At 45.4% G+C, this 20,221-nt stretch overlaps 1 protein-coding gene across 1 annotated transcript in view; it reads left to right on the forward strand.

Moving 5' to 3' along the window:
• Positions 1-20,221, forward strand: part of fbn2b (fibrillin 2b) — an 88,575-nt gene that overhangs the window by 1,728 nt on the left and 66,626 nt on the right. The window contains exons 2-5 of the mRNA XM_039000341.1: positions 8,694-8,776; positions 9,092-9,193; positions 16,008-16,103; positions 16,353-16,448. Coding sequence (XP_038856269.1) covers positions 8,694-8,776; positions 9,092-9,193; positions 16,008-16,103; positions 16,353-16,448 — 377 coding nt within the window. The remainder of the gene's footprint in view (positions 1-8,693; positions 8,777-9,091; positions 9,194-16,007; positions 16,104-16,352; positions 16,449-20,221) is intronic.

Raw genomic sequence — 20,221 nt, forward strand, 5'->3', positions numbered from 1 at the left:
CCAGCTAGACACAAGGCCACTTCAGGCTTGACCTGTGTCACATTCACTCAATGGTTGACTCAGAAGACACGTAGTGGGCTGTTTTGGTCTAGCAATCTTATCCTTTGATCTGCTCAGTGAAGCAGAACCGTGTTGCATGGCGTCAAGATTAGATTAGATATAAAATAATAATGTAGCGAATGCAACAATTCAGAAACTGAATGGCCAGGGGATGCCAGCAGCCTTTTCATGGCAAGTAACAAAGCCTGTGGATTCTTTCCATATCTTTTAAGTTCTACAACACTATCCCTTATAGGATGACTATATTAGCACCCAACATATACAGATTACCCAAGTTGATAGCCCCTCTCCCCTCACAACATAATGACATTGACATGACATGAAATTGGAAAGTCTTCCATTACACATTGTGTACAGCATCAGAGTCACAGATTCACTCTGTGAGGGAGAGATTATTTTAATTGTGGTCATTACACTGGTCTTTGTTGTGTGAACAGTGTTTATCTGCTGGCTGAATACTCCACAGCCAAGGGTTTCAGACTTTACTGTTGTCTTTACAGCCCCCCAACCACCCACTTTATTTCCCAGCAGTACCTCCATGGCCCCTGCTCTGCCTCTGAACTGTCTGGCTCTGAACTTTTGGCCCTCTGGAATCCTCCATGTGAAGAGCCTCCAACACTCTGTCTCATAACTGTTGAGTTTGCACCTTCAAGCCAGGAGCATGTGGCCCCCAGAAGGCCTCTAGCCTATATATTGGTCTGTAAGATCAAAGGACTGAGAAAAAGCCAGAAGATCTGCTAGCTGACTACATATGTTGTTGACAGTGACCTGGGCCTTGTTTCCCAAAAGCATTTTAAGACTAAGTTTATCGTTAGAACTAGAGGTCGACCGATTAATCGGAATGGCCGATTAATTAGGGCCGATTTCAAGTTTTCATAACAATCGGTAATCTGCATTTTTGGACACCGATCATTACATTGCACTCCACGAGGAGACTGCGTGGCAGGCTGACTACCTGTTATGCGAGTGCAGCAAGGAGCCAAGGTAAGGTGCTAGCTAGCATTAAACCTATCTTATAAAAAACAATCAATCTTAACATAATCACTAGTTAGCTACACATGGTTGATGATATTACTAGTTTATCTAGCTTGTCCTGCGTTGCATATAATCGGTGCCTGTTAATTTATCATTGAATCACAGCCTACTTCACCAAGCGGGTGATTTAACAAGCGCATTCGCAAAAAAAGCACTGTCGTTGCACCAATGTGTACGTAACCATAAACATCAACGCCTTTCTTAAAATCAATATACAAGTATATATTTTTAAACCTGCATATTTAGTTAATAGTGCCTGCTAACATGAATTTCTTTTGACTAGGGAAATTGTGTCACTTCTCTTGCATTCTGTGCAACAGAGTCAGGGTGTATGCAGCAGTTTGGGCCGCCTGGCTCGTTGCGAACTGTGTGAAGACAATTTCTTCATCACAAAGACAGCCAACTTCGCCAAACGGGGGATGATTTAACAAAAGCGCATTTGCGAAAAAGCACACTTGTTGCACGAATGTACCTAACCATAAACATCGATGCATTTCTTAAAGTCAATACACAGAAGTATATTTTTTGAGACCTGCATATTTAGTTAAAATAAATTAATGTTAGCAGGCAAAATTAAACTAGGGAAATTGTGTCACTTCTCTTGCTTTCATTGCACGCAGAGTCAGGGTATATGCAACAGTTTGGGCCGCCTGGCTCGTTGCGAACTAATTTGCCATAATTTTACGTAATTATGACATAACATTGAAGGTTGTGCAATGTAACAGGAATATTTAGACTTATGGATGCCACCCGTTAGATAAAATACGGAACGGTTCCGTATTTCACTGAAAGAATAAACGTTTTGTTTTCAAAATGATAGTTTCCGGATTTGACCATATTAATGACCTAAGGCTCGTATTTCTGTGTGTTATTATGTTATAACTAAGTCTATGATTTGATAGAGCAGTCTGACTGAGCGGTGGTAGGCAGCAGCAGGCTCGTAAGCATTCATTCAAACAGCACTTTACTGCGTTTGCCAGCAGCTCTTAGCAATGCTTCAAGCATTGCGCTGTTTACGACTTCAAGCCTATCAACTCCCGAGATTAGGCTGGCAATACTAAAGTACCTATTAGAACATCCAATAGTCAAAGGTATATGAAATACAAATGGTATAGAGAGAAATAGTCCTATAATAACTACAACCTAAAACTTCTTACCTAGGAATATTGAAGACTCATGTTAAAAGGAACCACCAGCTTTCATATGTTCTCATGTTCTGAGCAAGGAACTTAAACGTTAGCTTTTTTACATGGCACATATTGCACTTTTACGTTCTTCTCCAACACTTTGTTTTTGCATTATTTAAACCAAATTGAACATGTTTCATTATTTATTTGAGACTACATTTATTTAATTTATGTATTATATTAAGTTAAAATAAAAGGGTTTGTTGTTCATTCAGTATTGTTGTAATTGTCATTACAAATATATATATATATATATATATATATATAAAAAATCAGCCGTTTAATCGGTATCTGCTTTTTTTGGTCCTCCAATAACCGGTATCGGTATCGGTGTTGAAAAATCATAATCGGTAGACCTCTAGTTAGAACCTTTGCAAGAGCATCATTAAATCTCAGAGCTGTTTCCCAAAACCATAGTTATTAACGTTGCACTTGAAAATGTTTGTAATCTAACGCCTGCATCAGACCAATCGTAGAACAGCTAAGTGCATCATTAGATTCATTTTTCTCTCCCACGTCACTTTATACAGAGAAGATCTCTGCTAAACATAGAAACACATGGTTAATCTGTCTCTCTGTGACCACCAATAACCTCAGAACAAAGTTGACTACAAATACAAAGTTACCAATGTCTTGGCAATTGATACAAACAAGCGATATATAAAGATGCTTCAAATGAAAACCGAGACGACTGCATTAATATAAACAGTATAGGCTATAGGCCTATTTCAATCATATTGGAATACATTTCATGTTCAATCAATTGAGTTCTATTTTGCTACTTGTAGGCTACTGTCTAATGTGTAGCCTAACATGTGCTCAATGATGTGCCAAATCGGTGATTTAGTACATTTTAAGGTGTGTCAATATTTGCAGCCGTGGGTAGTAATATCTCTCTAGGAGCTGATCCATCGTCAGTATTATAATGTTAAGGTAAGATTTGAATATAGAAAGCTGATAAGAGAGCAGCGCTCCCTTTCTTTCGATCCTATCAGTATGGACACATTCCTCAACAACGCCCTTAGAAAACCTTCTCTCTGCATGGGGTTTTGGGAAACATCTTTGTCCGTTTTAGGAAAGATCCATTGTTGAAACACTCATAAGCCTAAAAGCCAATTTATGCCTGATCTGAAAATGTGGTTCGGAGGCTCTGTATGGAGGGTGTGACGCAATTGCGGAGGCCTGTAGAGGCCAAATTGAGCTCCGCACCGCATCGCCTTGTGCCTCCCAAATTTTGTAACAACTGCGGAGGGCTCCGTATAGCTCCACATTGACATGATTGGTTGACGGTTGGTGGGGGCGGAAAGTTCCAGTATAAACACAAACTCACTTCCTTGACAACTTCCTTCACAACAGCTCTGCTCAGCAAAGTGCAATAAGTATAAATGCCCTGACTTCTGCAGAGGCCGTATCGCAGTAAATGCTGTACAGCTACTGCAGAAGTCGGATTTACAATGCAGAGACTTTGAGTTCCATCACTATCGGGAAACTGGGCCCTGGAGAAAGGAGCAATTAGGTGTTTCTTCTGAAAGCCTTTCAGCTCTAGTTCTTTCACCAGGTTAAAGTTATTTTCCTTTCAGTGGGGAAATGTAAGTATGTTACTAGGCTTAAACAAAGCCCCTGTTTAACCTCATCGACAGCAACCCTTCCAGTTTTATACCATACCCAGCTAACAACAAACGTTCGCACAACTTTCGAGAATGTTCCATTAACAGTCTCATTAGGTCATTAACTAACTCTTTCATAGGAATGTTCCCAGGATGTGCAAGAATGCTTCCAAGATACCATTCCCTTATTGTCAAATAGAACTTACCCAGAACGTTGTTACCATGTTCTTAGAACTTAAGATATTACTGTTCTAGACACATTTCATGGGAACGTTGCAATAACATCCGTGTCCAGTTTTCTGTGGTTTAGGAGAAGTGCTTTCAACTTACATATGTGACACAAATGATTACATTATGCATGCTCATTTATACAGTAATTATTATTCAACATGTCCTCACTTGGGAGTTGAACTCAAAACCTCTTGATTCACAGCATTCAGATTGTCGTTCTACGCCACCATGTCTGCATCCATTATCAATTAATTTGACTATTCTCTCCTCATTGATGACAAACTTCAACAATTGAAGGGCTTTCTTTAAAGTTGTCTGATGTTGGTGGGGCATATTAACCTGTTTTAATGATACTCCTGAGTCACTATGCTCAGTTAAAGTTTTTCTTGAGTGTACTGCTATATTTACTTCAAAGTGCATTCACCCTATTGCTTACACCTATGTCATTGTTTTACTTCTACACCGGTGCCTAGGGAGGAGGGGTTAGGGTTTCTTTTGGACAGGGCCTAACTGTACTGGCCCAATAAGCACATGCCCTAGAGATATCCCATATTGGGACAGTGGTTAGGGTGTTTGTCATTGGTGTTGGTGGCCTTGGTTTTAGACCCACTAAGGGAATCACACTACTGTCACATTCTTAGCAATATATGCTAATGTCATTATTTGGCAACAGTTACAACACACTTCTCTGATCTAATTTAAATGAGTTTCAAACAACAACAACAAACTAATGCACCGGTGACGCTGTTTCACCTTATGCGGATCCCAGCTTTAAATTGAGCGCTGAAAACAGCATTAATTTTCTATATTCAGGCAAATCCTCTTTGGCTGAATATTGAAAGGCCAGGCTTAGCCTGAAGGAGAGAGCAATAACAACAAACCCAAGCCAAACGGCTAACTGCTGTGTAGAGAGATGGATGTCTGTAGCAAGCAAGCAGTTTATGAACCATTCATTGTTAGAATGTTGTACTCTTGCGCTGTTTTCGTTTATGTCAAAACAGCATTTTTCAAGATTTTTGTACTGTATGACCCAAAACAATCTTGTTTCCCTTTTCTCTGTTTCCTTATCTGCTGCTCTGTTTTCCACTCCCTCCTCTGAGTCCTTCCTCCTCTCCTTAACATCAACTTGTTTTCCTTTACCTCCTACTGATCCCTTTCCCACCGTTCTGTCTTTTCTCCGACTAACCTTTCATTTCTGTCTCCCTCCTTTCCCTCTTCTATCTCTCTATATATCTCTTTCTATCTCTCTCTGCCTCTGTCTCACACTCTTCCCTTTCTCTGTCTCCCTCCCTCTCTCTTTCTCCCTCCTTCCCTCATTATCTGTCTCTGTGCCATCTGGTAATGCTGTTGGAGGTGTGCTCTTCTCTGCTCTGCTTTCGGTCGATCTAAAGATCCAAACTACAGATCGTCCTCTATCTATTTTTTTTTTTAAATTTTTGATGCTCCCTAACTGTCGAGCGTTCATTTCGGTGATTATTAGCAAGCGAGCTGGACACAGTCAAGAAACTGTATGAATGTAGGCCCATTATCATTTCTACACACTTTGGATTTGGTTTTAGTCTATATGTATACTGTTGTATACTGAGTTGGTATTGGTTGGTATATTTCAAACCATCCGCGGCTAGATTGGACCCCCTCGCAGGCCTGGTATATTTAACACCCATGCATTAGAGTAGCCAAACTCAACTTGAGGACAGGTGTACGGATCTGGAACCCAGAGAAGGGTCAATCCGGACCGGATAACATCGCATTTTGTTTTATAAATTCAATACATTATTTTGAGACAGCTTTAAAAAATCAACCGGTCTCAGCGGTCTCTTTAACTCAGCAAACTCTCTTTCCTGCTCTCTCTCTCTCTCGAAGCAACGCTTACCTCTACTAGTGCCCCGTCTAATCCAATTGCGTGGTTATATGCAAATACAAGAGGCCACTTCTTACCCAATCACATTAATCCAAATATCCTCAGTGGAACCTTGGGACAAGGAGGCAGAAAGAAACAGAAAGATTTGACCGCGGTTCAACTGTAAATATCAGAGATATAAGGAGCTTAGTTACCAGTATCTTTGTTAATATGGCTTGTTCAAAACAAAGAAAAGTTGACTCTGAAAACCGTATATTCAAAGACGAGTGGATGGAACAGTATTTATTCATTCTCCCCGCAGCTAGCACAACCCGATGTGTCTGATATGCAGTGAGTCCGTAGCTCTCGTGAAAAGTGCCAATGTTTAGCACCATTATGACACCAGGCATAGTAAATTTGATCAGAAGTATCCCCTGAACACGGAGGTGAGAACAAACAAGATTAACCAACTCAAATCCCAGCATGAGAGGTCCACCAAAGTCCTTGTCAATTCCCTGACAGCCCAACAACATGCATTCAGGAGTAAATCAAAGCTTTTTTATCAGAGCAAAAGAATGACAAGGAAACTCAGTTTTCGGGGTTTTTGGAAGATGAAGAGAAGATGGAAACAGTTGCATTATTGACAGACATTACATCACACCTTAATCAACTGAATGTTAATCTGCAGGGACGGGTCAACACAGTGTGTGATACGATAACAGAAGTCCGGGCTTTCCAGAAGAAATTGGAGATTTTCAAGAATGATCTTCAGGGAGACCATGTCCACTTTCCCAATCTTCTAGTGCAAACACAGGGAGACAAAGATGTTCCCAACCATGTTGATTTCATCCAGAAGTTGATGGATAACTTCAAGGCTCGCTTTAATGACTTCACTGTTGGAAGAGAACTGTGACAAAGTTGTCAGAAGAAGCAAAACAGATCTTCAGATGGGTAGATGTTGCATCACTGCAAATGTAGTTGATTGAGCTGCAAGAAAATGTGTCTTTGAAGCAGGCTGGTGATTGTGACCCTGTCACTTTCTGGGGAAAGATGGTGCCTGCAGCTTCTCAAAAAACTGGCACTATACATCCTGACCATGTTTGGCTCCACATACAACTGTGAATCAGCCTTCTCCACAATTAACTTTATTCAAAACAAATACCACACCAAGCCCACCAATGAACACTCTCACTCCATTTGTGTCAAAGTTCAAAGCATTGGCAAGAGACAGAAAGTGTAATTTCTCTCATTAATGCAGGGCAAGTTCCAGAGTGACTCAACATGAATATTGCATGGCCCACAGTGACTCAACATGAATATTGCATGGCCCACAGTGACTCAACATGAATATTGCATGGCCCACAGTGACTCAACATGAATACTGCAAGTCCCAGAGTGACTCAACATGAATATTGCATGGTCCACAGTGACTCAACATGAATATTGCAAGTCCCAGAGTGACTCAACATGAATATTGCATGGCCCACAGTGACTCAACATGAATATTGCATGGCCCACAGATGCTCAACATGAATATTGCATGGCCCACAGATGCTCAACATGAATATTGCATGGTCCACAGATGCTCAACATGAATATTGCATGGCCCACAGATGCTCAACATGAATATTGCATGGCCCACAGATGCTCAACATGAATATTGCATGGCCCACAGATGCTCAACATGAATATTGCATGGCCCACAGATGCTCAACATGAATATTGCATGGCCCACAGATGCTCAACATGAATATTGCATGGCCCACAGTGACGTTCTGTGCATTCAGATTATTATTTTTGTTCAACTCTCCTTTGTTCTCCACAAAACATGCACTTTATTTTATAAAAAGATAAATAATAATAATTCAAGGCCCATGTACAATGGTTCACAGTGCACTTTTTTGCATAGACAATTATGCAACCACTTTTGTTCCTCAGCAATGTTGATGCAATGCTGCACATATTTACATTCGAAAGAAGTTGTAATTAATTTAAAAAAATTGTCTCATGTAATGTACATTTTATCTAACAACATGTTTCCTAAGTCGTAGACAACTATGTTTGCTACTACGCTGTACCACAGCACCGATAAAGGACGATATCCATTCACACCAAATAGTAGTTGAGTACCCCTGCATTAGAGGCTCTGAAGACACTAAGAGTTTGTGAGAATTCAGTATGGCTGTTAGGGTACTTGAGGCCAGGTTCATTATGTGTAAACCAGAGACAGACCTGTAGATGTGGTTGGGCCGTTTCCTCAGGGGGATGTTGTGGATAACCTGGCAGACCAGTCAGCCGCACTCCGAGCTGCTTGATGACTCTTACATGTGTCAGGGGTCAGGGCAGCCTTCCGTCCAATAAAAAAATAAAAAAATAAATCCCGGTACCAATCAGCAGGCAGAACCTGGACTCCAGGAGGGGTACCGGGCAGGATGCCAGAAGACCAGAGACCAGGGAGGCTTAGAGAAAGGTGTTATAAATATCTCCTGTTTCTTGGGAAGTTTACATTGAGTATGACTGAAAACAAACTGGTATTTTTGTGTAAGCCCCATTCAAAAATGCCTACCGTTCTGGGAGGCTTCGTATCAACGTCGTGTCCGTTTAGAGTGAAAGCACGTCTCTGAGCACTTGGAAAATAATCATGACAATGTGTATTTGTTGAGGACTTTGCCTAAATTATATCGGGGCTCTGTTGAGTACTGAGTTTGTTTTCCCTGTCTTACCCTTTTGAAGGCCCAATGTGTGTGGCTCTCGCTTCCACTCCTACTGTTGCCCTGGCTGGAAGACTCTGCCTGCAGGGAACCAGTGTATCGTCCGTAAGTACTAATAAGTTATATTACATTATATCAATTTGTTGATGACTAAATAACTTGAGTAATTGTGTGTTGCCTTTGCTAGTCCAATAAATCAAATGGAAGCTTATTGTATTTGTGTAGCGGTTTCCCACAAATGAAGTGCCACAACCCTGCAGAGCATTTCGCTACACCCGCAATAACATCTGCTAAATATGTGACCATTAAAATTTGATTTGATTTGAAAGAGTTGGCCAAGAAGGGAGCCATCCTCTTCCGGCTGGCTGTGTAGAGGTTGCTGTGACATCTATATGACATTGTTTCTCTCTCTCCTCCCAGCAATCTGCCGTAACTCGTGCGGTGATGGCTTCTGCTCCAGACCCAACATGTGCACTTGCGGCAGCGGCCAGCTCTCCCCCAGCTGTGGGGCCGGTGCCGGAGGTGAGTCACAACATCCAGCAATTTACCAGAAACCACCCAATACACCCCAACACCACTCAAGACAACCTAACACACACAATGCACCACCACAGCTATAGATACTGGAAAGTACAGCAATCCATGTTGGCACCACTGTTCCATGACAATATCACCATTCTAATTTGCTAAATCTCAAACTGAGTTTGCCTAGGTCGCTCTGCGTATTCATGGGCGCGTTCGACATTGCAGCCGACTTTAAAGGCGAGTTGAGACTGACTGATCTACAAATCACCTTGCATCATAAATAACTACTCAATATTATTTGTAGATCAGTCACAATTTACCCATGATGCCCCATGGTTTTGATGCTCTCAAACATGGCCCATTTCTTAGCCTGAAACTTTCAGCCGCTTCAGACTGCAGTATCCAGGTCACAGGGTTTGGGAGGATTAATACACATGGCTGGGGCTCCTAGCCTTTAGAGAAGTACTTCTACAACACTTACTGAGTGTGTGTTGCATGCTCGGCTGGGCCCGGGCAGTCTCGTCAGTCACGCCTAGCCCCTTCAGGCCCTTGTACACGCACACTGAGCTCTGAGCCCTGAGCGCGGGCCTCCCCGTCTGACCCTGAGGTGTAAAACAGGGATCGACTCCACAGTCCAAACTGGTCAGATGCCCCAGAGAGGCCCAACACCAGCTTTATGTGCTGGGAAAACAGTTCCCAAAACCAGAGTATGAGCGGCTAACGTCCCCCCATAGACAAGATAGGCCTCCAGCAGAGCCGAGCCGAGTGATGGGAAATGGTATGAAACAGTATGAAGTAATTTCCCTCAGAGAGAGAGAGAGAGGCCCTAGAGGCAGGCGCTTCCCATAGTGTGGTAGAGAACTGATTGTCACACTCACTGCTTCTGCTCTCATACAGGGGGTTTATGGGCTTTTTACAGACCGGCCTTACAGTATTGGGATTGTCCAGATAAACTAGGACAGGAATAGTAGGTCTAGAGTTTGTTTTGTCTGATTTTTGGCAAAGGGTCCAGAAATATTGTAATTCAACACCGTGAGTTGTGTCTATCAATAAAGACTGTTCTCTCTCTCTGACCTTCTGGATTTTATGGGGTCAAGGGTCATGCATGTTTATGACTGCTGATGGCATAAATACACCCATCGGCCAGTACTGGGAAATGGCTCTGTCAAAGCGTGGCCTCTGTTTCATACAGGTTTTGTACAGATCAGCAGTATAGCACTGGGGACTTTCTTGATACTTCATAAAAACCTGCTCTGTCTAAATCAACCCTCCATATGTTTTGATAATGTAGGTTGACCTGTGGCTCTATTTCACTGGGGTGTTGAGTTTTCACTATGCGTCTCAGTGCTTGTTTTTAGTAGGAAAGCAAAGCACTTTGACACCTTACAGAAATTTCAGGCCCTCCTATGTTGCAATACTGCTTTGGGTAATTCAGACTAACAGAAGCTATATAGAGTTGTTGGTAAATACTGTGCATTTCCCTTCCCTTTAATTACATCCAGTCTCTGACACCGTAGTCATTGGTCAGGTTATTGATAGTACTTTTATGGCTCAGAGGCCACATCTGGAATGTAGAGGTTGTAACTACTCGGAAGAAATGAACAACATGTTTTTGATCAAGCTGTTTATATCTATCTTAACCCATACACGTGCTATAGTCATATAGCTGTGGGTTCATTTCCAGATGTCACAGATGCAAATAAACTTGATTTATTTATTCTTTATTGATAAAGTTCATCCCATTGAGATTGTCCATCTCATATTTAAGGGAGACCTGTCCTAAGGGAGATCTGTTGATTATCGTTGAATTTGTTACAACATGGTGCCTGACAAATAAATGAATGTAGACAATATACATATCTATTGGCCATAATAATGGAGCGGTTGTGTCCTGGATCAGTCCAGTCATGTCAGACTTCTTCCCAGAACTATAATTCCCGTTACCTCACAGTCACTCAGAAACAGCTGTCAACTAACAGGGTCCAAACGGCCTCAGCACAGCTCAACTCTGGGGAAGTGGTATTATATAGATCTATTATACAGACAGAAGAGACCCAGATAAAAGATTTCTGAAGACCTTGGAAACCCTAATCACTTCCAAAGTTCATTTAAACACTATGGGCGACAGATGAAGCTGGTCCCAAAATATATTTTAATGGAGCTTCTCCAGCCCTATTTGATTAACTTTACTAATCAGATGAAGTTGTGTTTACTGAAGTCCGTAAGTGAAAGATGGAAATGTGATTCAGACAAACTCACCAGACTACACTGTTACTTAAGGCAGATTGATTTGCATGGCAATGAAAAACTTCATGCTGTGAATCGTTTCAGACAAAGTTTGTCAACATTTCAGCATGAGCACTTGTATTTGACGACATGACATCTCCATAGTGAACTTGACGTTGACATGTCACTATTCCCAGGAGCTGCGTAAAAGCCTATACAGAACAGAACACAGTCATAAAGTGCTTCAGTGTTCAGACCCACAACCACTAGTTTCCTGTGCTCTCTCAACCCCCCGTAAAAATCCCACAGATGTGGAGGATGCAGGCCGACCCACAGGGCAGCCACACAGAGGTACATTGTGGTTCCCCGGGTCTGTGGGACCCCAACCTCCTACCTGTTGTTCAGCATGTGTGGCGCTTTAGGCACAGGTCACAGGAACGGGCCATCTCTCCCCCCTTTCCACCCCCTCCACTTCCACCAATCCCCCGTTAAAGAGAAAACACATGAACCCCTCCTGCCCCTGAATGGTTTGTAACACAAAGGTTCTGTAAACCTAGAGTTGACAACCATGTCTGATGTCCCCCCCCCCCCCCCCCCCTTTGTGACCTAGAATCACTTTTTTGGAACAGATGAGAGACATTTGAAAAATGTACTCTGCTTTGATGAAACCTTTGCATGATTACGTCATGCTGGAATTGCCATATTTCATGTTTAATTTCCCTGTTGGCCTGAGAAGAGATTAGGCTGAATGCTGTGGGAGTTCAACAATATGGCCCACTGTCCTGGAGCTCTGGGTTGAGCTGAGGTTGAGTCCGGTGAGAATAGACCTGTACACAAACCCATAAACCTGTAGTCCAAAGGCATTCACATTAATCCATCACCAAGTGTCTGCACGAGATGCTAGCCAGGCCTGGGGTCAGAATGGTCGTTAGCTGGACCAGCTGTGTACAGTTAGTCAGAACGCTACTACCGGGTCATTTACAGTAACTGGAAGTTCTAGAGAAACTGTAGGTGAAGAAGGGTTCCAGGAAATTCAGTCATGCTGTATCCCCTCACCACCTCATGAATCACATCCTGTAAAGACAGAAAGAGAAATGGGGATCAATTACAGTAATTAGGGGGGGGGGGGCATGCAAATATTCTGGGTAGCCATTTGATTAGCTGTTCAGGAGTCTTATGGCTTGGGGGTAGAAGCTATTTAGGAGCCTCTTGGACCTAGACTTGGCGCTCCGGTACCGTTTGCCGTGTGGTAGCAGAGAACAGTCTATGACTACCCGTCAGGATTCTCATGATGGTGCAGCTATAAAAACTGTTTGAGGATCTAAGGACCCATGCCAAATCTTTTCAGTCTCCTGAGGGGGAATAGGTTTTGTCGTGCCCTCTTCACGACTGTCTTGGTGTGCTTGGACCATGTTAGTTTGTTGGTGATTTGGACGCCAAGGAACTTGAAGCTCTCAACCTGCTCCACTGCAGCCCCGTCGATGAGAATGGGGGCGTGCTCGGTCCTCCTTTTCCTGTTGTCCACAATCATCTCCTTTGTCTTGATCACGTTGAGGGAGAGGTTGTTGTCCTTGCACCACACGGCCAGGTCTCTGACCTCCTCCCTATAGGCTGTCTCATCATTGTCTGTGATCAGGCCTACCACTGTTGTCTCATCAGCAAACTTAATGATGGTGTTGGAGTCGTGCCTGTCATGAGTAAACAGGGAGTACAGGAGGGGACTGAGCACACACCCCTGAGGGGCCCCCGTGTTGAGGATCAGTGTGGCAGATGTGTTGTTACCTACCCTTAAAACCTGGGGGTGGCCCGTCAGGAATTCCAGGATCCAGTTGCAGAGGGAGGTGTTTAGTCCCAGGATCCTTAGCTTAGTGATGAGCTTTGAGGGTACTATGGTGTTGAACGCTGAGCTGTAATCAATGAATAGCATTCTCACATAGGTGTTAATTGTGCAGGTGTGAAAGGGCAGTGTGGAGTGCAATAGAGATTGCATCATCTGTGGATCTGTTGGTGCGGTATGCAAATTGGAGTGGGTCTAGGGTTTCTGTGATAATGGTGTTGATGTGAGCCATGACCAGCCTTTCAAGTGAGTGCTACGGGTCGGTAGTCATTTAGGCAGGTTACCTTAGTGTTCTTGGGCACAGGGACTATGGTGGTCTGCTTGAAACATGTTGGTATTACAGACTCAGACAGGGAGAGGTTGAAAATGTCAGTGAAGACACTTGCCAGTTGGTCAGCGCATGCTCGGAGTGCACGTCCTGGTAATCCGCCTGGCCCTGCGGCCTTGTGAACGTTGACCTGTTTAAAGGTCTTACTCACATCGGCTGCGGAGAGCGTGATCACACAGTCGTCCAGAACAACTGATGCGCTCATGTATGTTTCGGTGTTACTTGCCTGGAAGCAGGTAGGCTTCTGGTAGGCTTGTGTCACTGGGCAGCTCACGACTGTGCTTCCCTTTATAGTCTGTAATAGTTTGCGGGCTCGGAGCCGGTGTAGTACGATCCGATCTTAGTCCTGTATTGACGTTTTGCCTGTTTGATGGTTTGTCGGAGGGCATAGCGGGATTTCTTATAAGCTTCCGGGTTAGAGTCCCGCTCCTTGAAAGTGGCAGCTCTACCCTTTAGCTCAGTACGAATGTTGCCTGTAATCCATGGCTTCTGGTTGGGGTATGTACGTGCAGTCACTGTGGGGACGACGTCCTCGATGCACTTATTGATAAAGCCAGTGACTGATGTGGTGTACTCCTCAATGCCATCAGAAGAATCCCGGAACATATTTTTGTCTGTGCTAAATGGAGGGCCACATGGAGGGCAAGGGAGAGCTTTGTACACGTCTCTGTGTGTGGAGTAAAGGGGGTCTAGATTCCCCCCCCCCCCCTCTGGTTGCACATATAACATGCTGATAGAAATGAGGTAAAACTGATTTAAGTTTCCTTGCATTAAAGTCCCCGGCCACTAGGAGCTAGCAGGACAGAAGGCAAGGGCAGATTAACCACTCGTCGCCTGATCCTCACAAGGCACCCTGATCTCTTTCCGCAAAATCTCTGTTTCCTTCTCCATCGAATAACGGGGATCTGGGCCTGGTCGGGTGTCTGTATTATATCCCCCCTGTCCGACTCATTGAAGAAGAACTCTTTGTCCAGTTTGAGGTGAGCAATCGCAGTTCTGATGTCCAGAACCTCTTTTCGGTCATAAGAGACGGTAGCAGCAACATTATGTATAAAACAAGTAACGAACAATGCGAAAAAACTAACAAAATGGCATGGTTGGTTAAGAGCCTATAACACGGTAAGATGACATTTTGTGACGTTTTTGTTCGTTTTGGACTTCAGTGAGAGTTTTTTCTGCTGCTCAGGCACACCATTTTTTTCTGTAGGCAAGCCGAATTTCGGAGCCGAAGTCTACGCCCCATCGTTGGTGATTGGTCAACAGTAGGGATTCTTCAATAAAGTCTTTATTGTCATTCAATGAGAGACGACTCGTTTTCATTTTGTAATTGAGAAATACTGCGTCAAACATCTTAGTTAGATGTAAAATTATGTGACTAAGATCTCCTTGGCAAAAACGTCAGAAATTACACATTTCTTGAGTTATCTTAGGTTAATTCAGACTATTTTGAGTTAGTGTATGCTGACTATGGCGTCTCAAAATGGACAAGCTTTTTTCCCGTTTTTCAAGTGAAGGTCTTTTAAGGGAGTATGAGAGCACATTTGTTCAGTTCGGCTAGCCAAGTTCAGCTAGGCTTCATCCTAACTGAAGCCTGCTGACACTTCTCACTCTGCTCTGGGATGGCTGCTCTCTGCCAGATCTGGTTGGATAGAGCAGAGCAGTGGGGGTCCTGTTTTACATCTCCCCACATCCCCCGAACATACTGTCTGTCAGTCTGTCGTTCTGTCTGTCAGCCTGCCTGCCTTCTTGTCTGTCTGTCAAGCCTACTTGTCTATCTGTCTCGGGCAGGCTTTTCCTGTCTGTCAGTCTGTCGAAAGCTCGCTGCTTTGAGTTCTAAGTATGCTGCTCCTCCAGAATTGAGGTTTTCAGCTCTCAGCACATTCCTATCTATAGGAAACAGCTGGCTCAACTTATAGCCTCCACAATCTGTTTGATTATACTGTAGCTGGAGTGGGGCCTGCCTGGGCCTTGTTTGGCAGTAAAGTGCTCTACAATATACTAATACAATTAAGTCTACACAAGTACAGCCCAGAATTGCAGAAAGAGTGCTCTACAAATGTTATAGTACAAAGTGAGTGTTGATATAGTTGAGTTGAACTGAAATGCTTTTAGAGCCCAAATACCATGATGTAAAAGACAGTCAGTACCCAAGTGTCAATTCCATTGGACGAACTGTTAGTCTTGGCACACGTCTGATACTAGACCTAGCTGTACAACATTGTTACACAAAACTGTAATGGTGTTCCAAGTTAAACCAAGCACCTGGGGGTTGAAGTTCCCTTTGGAGGTCATTTCTTGTGTATGTGACCACCAGCTGGTTGAGTTGAGGTTCTCGGCTAGCACAGGCAAGTTGTTCTGGCAGCATCTGTTGACCCCTGTGTGTGTGTGTGTGTGTGTGTGTGTGTGTGTGTGTCCCACAGTGCAAAGCTGTAACGTCAGGTGTATGAACGGAGGCAGCTGCCAGGAAGACTCCTGCTCCTGTCAGAAAGGCTACACCGGCAATCACTGTGGACAGCGTGAGTATCTACTTCACTCAGCACTCCCCCGGCTAGTGTGTGTATGTGTGGGGTGAGTGTGTGTGTGTGTGTGTGTGTGTGTGTGTGTGTGTGTGTGTGTGTGTGTGTGTGTGTGTGTGTGTGTGTGTGTGTGTGTGTGTGTTTGTGCGTGTGCGTGTGCGTGTGCGTGTGCGTGTGTGTGTGTGTGTGTGTGTGTGTGTGTGTGTGTTTCAGAACCCTAACACACCTCTTCCCCTCTCTTCTCTGCAGCTGTGTGTGAGAATGGTTGCCAGAACGGAGGGCGCTGTATTGGGCCCAACAGATGTGCCTGTGTCTACGGCTTCACTGGCCCGCAGTGCGAGAGAGGTAAGAGCCTTCCCAGTATTCCCACTTCACTCCTACTGTAAACCCATGGGTCTGCTCATAGGTGGCTACATAATCAACACGGGATCCTGGTTCATCCCATAACCCTTGTTTCTGCTCACAGACATTATCAACTGAGGAACATACTGGAGATGCCAGAGGTATTCAACAATCTTGGAGGATAAATGGAAGTTGACACAGGAATGTTGCTTGGTCTTTATTGTTAAAAACCAATGTGTTTGAAGTGTATGGTTGAAGGCTGTAGCCAAAATACTATTTTTTAAACTAAATAATATAGCCAAAATTATTTGGTATTTAATAACACTAAAGAAACCTTCTATCAACATCCATTGGTTCTTCAAGATTTGTTGAAAACCTCTTACAGACAGACACATCACAACAGTGCCTGGGGCTCTGACTGAGAGACGCCACATGACACCCAACTTTCTCATCACACAACAACCAGTACTGTGGAAATTTGTGAGCCAGGAACTTTAGAGGCTTTGATCTACTGTATATATGAACTTCAGATCAGTCTAGATAAGAGGAACAGTGAAGGACAGCCTTTGATCTTGCCTGATGGAAAATGAGTCTTGGTCCTAGAAGTGAAAGTCCCCTCCATGTACCAATGATGGGGAGTCGAGAGATTTCCTATTAAATCATATATTAACTTCAAGTCTAGACATAGTGTGACCGTAGGATGACTTCATACAGTAAGTACAGACAGACAGACACGTGGGGGCTTAACCAGAGATTGTAATCTGGTTGTGTAGTGTTGTGGATAGTGAACTCCCTCCTGTAGAAACTACAGCTGAGATGAATGGTTAGGAGGAGGGGCTGTGTCTCAGTGGGACTATGTCTCAGTATGATTTGGGTCCATGTCATTTCAATACAGTCAATTCTGGAGGTGAACTGCAAATCCAATTCATGAGTCGAAAGAAAATGATCTGCGATTTTCTCCCCTGACCTCCCCCTGCTTTCGCCACTGCTCTCCCCCAATCTCTCCCCTGGCCTCCCCCTGCTCGACCCTGGCCTCCCCCTACTCTCCCCCCTGCTCTCTCCCCCTGCTCTCCCCTTCACCCCTGCTCTCCCCCATTCCCCTTGCTCTCTCCCCACTGCTCTCCCCCCTGATCTCTCCCCTGGCCTCCCCCTGCTCTCCCCAATCCCCCCTACTCTCTCCCCTTTGCTCTCCCCCATTCCCCCTGCTCTCTCCCCTCTGCTCTCCCCCATCCCCCCTAAGCAACTTAGGTCTTGTTTTCTAGGAAAACACAACACTGGGGGAGAGGGAGCTTCGCAGACATCTGGCAATAAATAAAGTGCCCTTGGAATGACAGAAAAACGTTTCTTTGTGGAGTGCCGTGGACATTTCCTGACAAGGAGTGGAGCGAGGGATTGGAGGGAGAAAGGGGAGGAGGGAGGGGCAGGAGGTAAAAGTCAAAATGGACTCCCCAGCTGTGTACACAGAGGCAGGCACAAACAGTCTCGTCTCTGTGCTAAGAGAAAAGGGAGACTACCGGACCCCAGCAGCCCTACTGTAAACCCCCCCACCCACCGCCCCTGTGTGTGTGTGTGTGTGTGTGTGTGTGTGTGTGTGTGTGTGTGTGTGTGTGTGTGTGTGTGTGTGTGTGTGTGTGTGTGGTGCCAACCTGTCAGATCCCCTGCTGGCTCCTCACTGTGTACTGTAAAAATATTACCCCTGTCTGTCTTTCTCTCCGTCTTCGCTTGCCGTAGTTTGGAGGATGCTGTAAAACTGTTGCTCTATCTCCTCCTCAATCATCCACAGAGCATCTAGCCAAAGAAAGAAGATATGCTCTAATTCTCACATAAATACATTACTTTCTTAAGACAACAGCCATCATCTCAGTGAGAATTTACATTATTAGTACTATCCTGTCCTGTGAAGGCTGTAAAGACGTCCACCTCGATAAACCTTTGACTCACACTGCCCCAGGGTTTCACTTAGTGGTACTGTGGTATTACTATAAAACCAAGCCAAGAGGTGCTTTGACAGCACAGTATGGTTACAGTAGGTGTGCTGTTTTTCCCTGTTGACTTAATGTCTGTGAAATCTGCAGATATAATGGGTTTCTCTGGCGGGGTGTGGAGCCCAGGAGCAATATTGGTGAAAGGGATGTGTGTGTGTGTGTGTGTGTGTGTGTGTGTGTGTGTGTGTGTGTGTGTGTGTGTGTGTGTGTGTGTGTGTGTGTGTGTGTGTGTGTGTGTGTGTGTGTGTGTGTGTGTGTGTGTGTGTGTGTGTTGCAGACAGTCTGGTTAAGCTTGAGTTACAGCGCAGACTGACAGCCACTCTGGCCCCTCTCTAATCAGCTGAGTTTCCCATCCCCAGCCTAACACTAACCCTCCAGCCTGGATCCTAACGACAGCCTCCTTCATCCCCAGCCTAACACTAACCCTCCAGCCTGCAGTATGACCGTAACCCCAGCCTCCTCCATCCCCAGCCTAACCCTCCAGTTTACAGAATAACCCTAACTCTAGCCTCCTCCATCCCCAGCCTCCTCCATCACCAGCCTCCTCCATCCCCAGCCTAACCCTCCAGTTTACAGAATAACCCTTGCCTCCTCCATTCCTAGCCTCCTCCTTCATCTCCAGCCTCCTCCTTCACCAGCCTCCTCAAGCCCCAGCCTCCTCCAGCCCCAGCCTTCTCCATCCCCAGCCCCCTCCATCCCCAGCCTAACCCTCCAGCCTACAGCCTAACCCTAACCCCAGCCTCCTCCATCCCTAGTTCTCCTCCATCCCCAGCCCCCTCCATCCCCAGCCTAACCCTCCAGCCTGCAGCCTAACCCTAACCCCAGCGCCCCCCAGCCTGCAGCCTAACCCTAACCCCAGCGCCCCCCAGCCTGCAGCCTAACCCTAACCCCAGCGCCCCCCAGCCTGCAGCCTAACCCTAACCCCAGCGCCCCCCAGCCTGCAGCCTAACCCTAACCCCAGCGCCCCCCAGCCTGCAGCCTAACCATAACCCCAGCCTCCTCCATCCACAGTTCTCCTCCATCCCCAGCCTAACCCTGCAGCCTACAGCCTAACCCCAGCCTCCTCCATCCCAAGTTCCCCTTCAACCCTAGCCTAACCCTGCAGCCTAGCTAACCCCAGCCTCCTCCATCCCCAGCCTAACCCTCCAGCCTACAGCCTAACCCCAGCCTCCTCCATCCCCAGTTCTCCTCCATCCCCAGCCTAACCCTCCAGCCTACAGCCTAACCCCAGCCTTCTCCATCCCCAGCCTAACCCTCCAGCCTGCAGCCTAACCCTAACCCCAGCCTCCTCCATCCCCAGCCTAACCCTCCAGCCTGCAGCCTAACCCTAACCCCAGCCTCCTCCATCCCCAGCCTCCTCCATCCCCAGCCTAACCCTCTAGCCTACAGCCTAACCCCAGCCTCCTCCATCCCCAGCCTAACCCTCCAGCCTGCAGCCTAACCCCAGTCTGCAGCCTAACCGTAACCCCAGCCTCCCTCAACCTGCAGCCTAACCCTAACCCCAGCCTCCTCCATCCCCCGCCTACAGCCTAACCCTAACCCCAGCCTCCTATATCCCCAGTACTCCTCCATCCCCAGCCTAAGCCTGCAGCCTAACCCTAACCCCAGTCTCCCCCAGCCTGCAGCCGTCCATTCTGCAGCCTGGAGATCCTAGCCCTTTCATTACAAAGCAGCTGTGTAAACGCTGCCATGGGGAGTTGTTTTGCTCATGTGTTCAGTGATTCTCGTCCATTAACCAGGCTCAGATCCTATAGTGAACATTACTACTCTTATGGGCCCACACAGTCAGCC

This window comes from Salvelinus namaycush, chromosome 9 (genome assembly GCF_016432855.1).
Source record: "Salvelinus namaycush isolate Seneca chromosome 9, SaNama_1.0, whole genome shotgun sequence".
Lineage (NCBI taxonomy): Eukaryota > Metazoa > Chordata > Actinopteri > Salmoniformes > Salmonidae > Salvelinus > Salvelinus namaycush.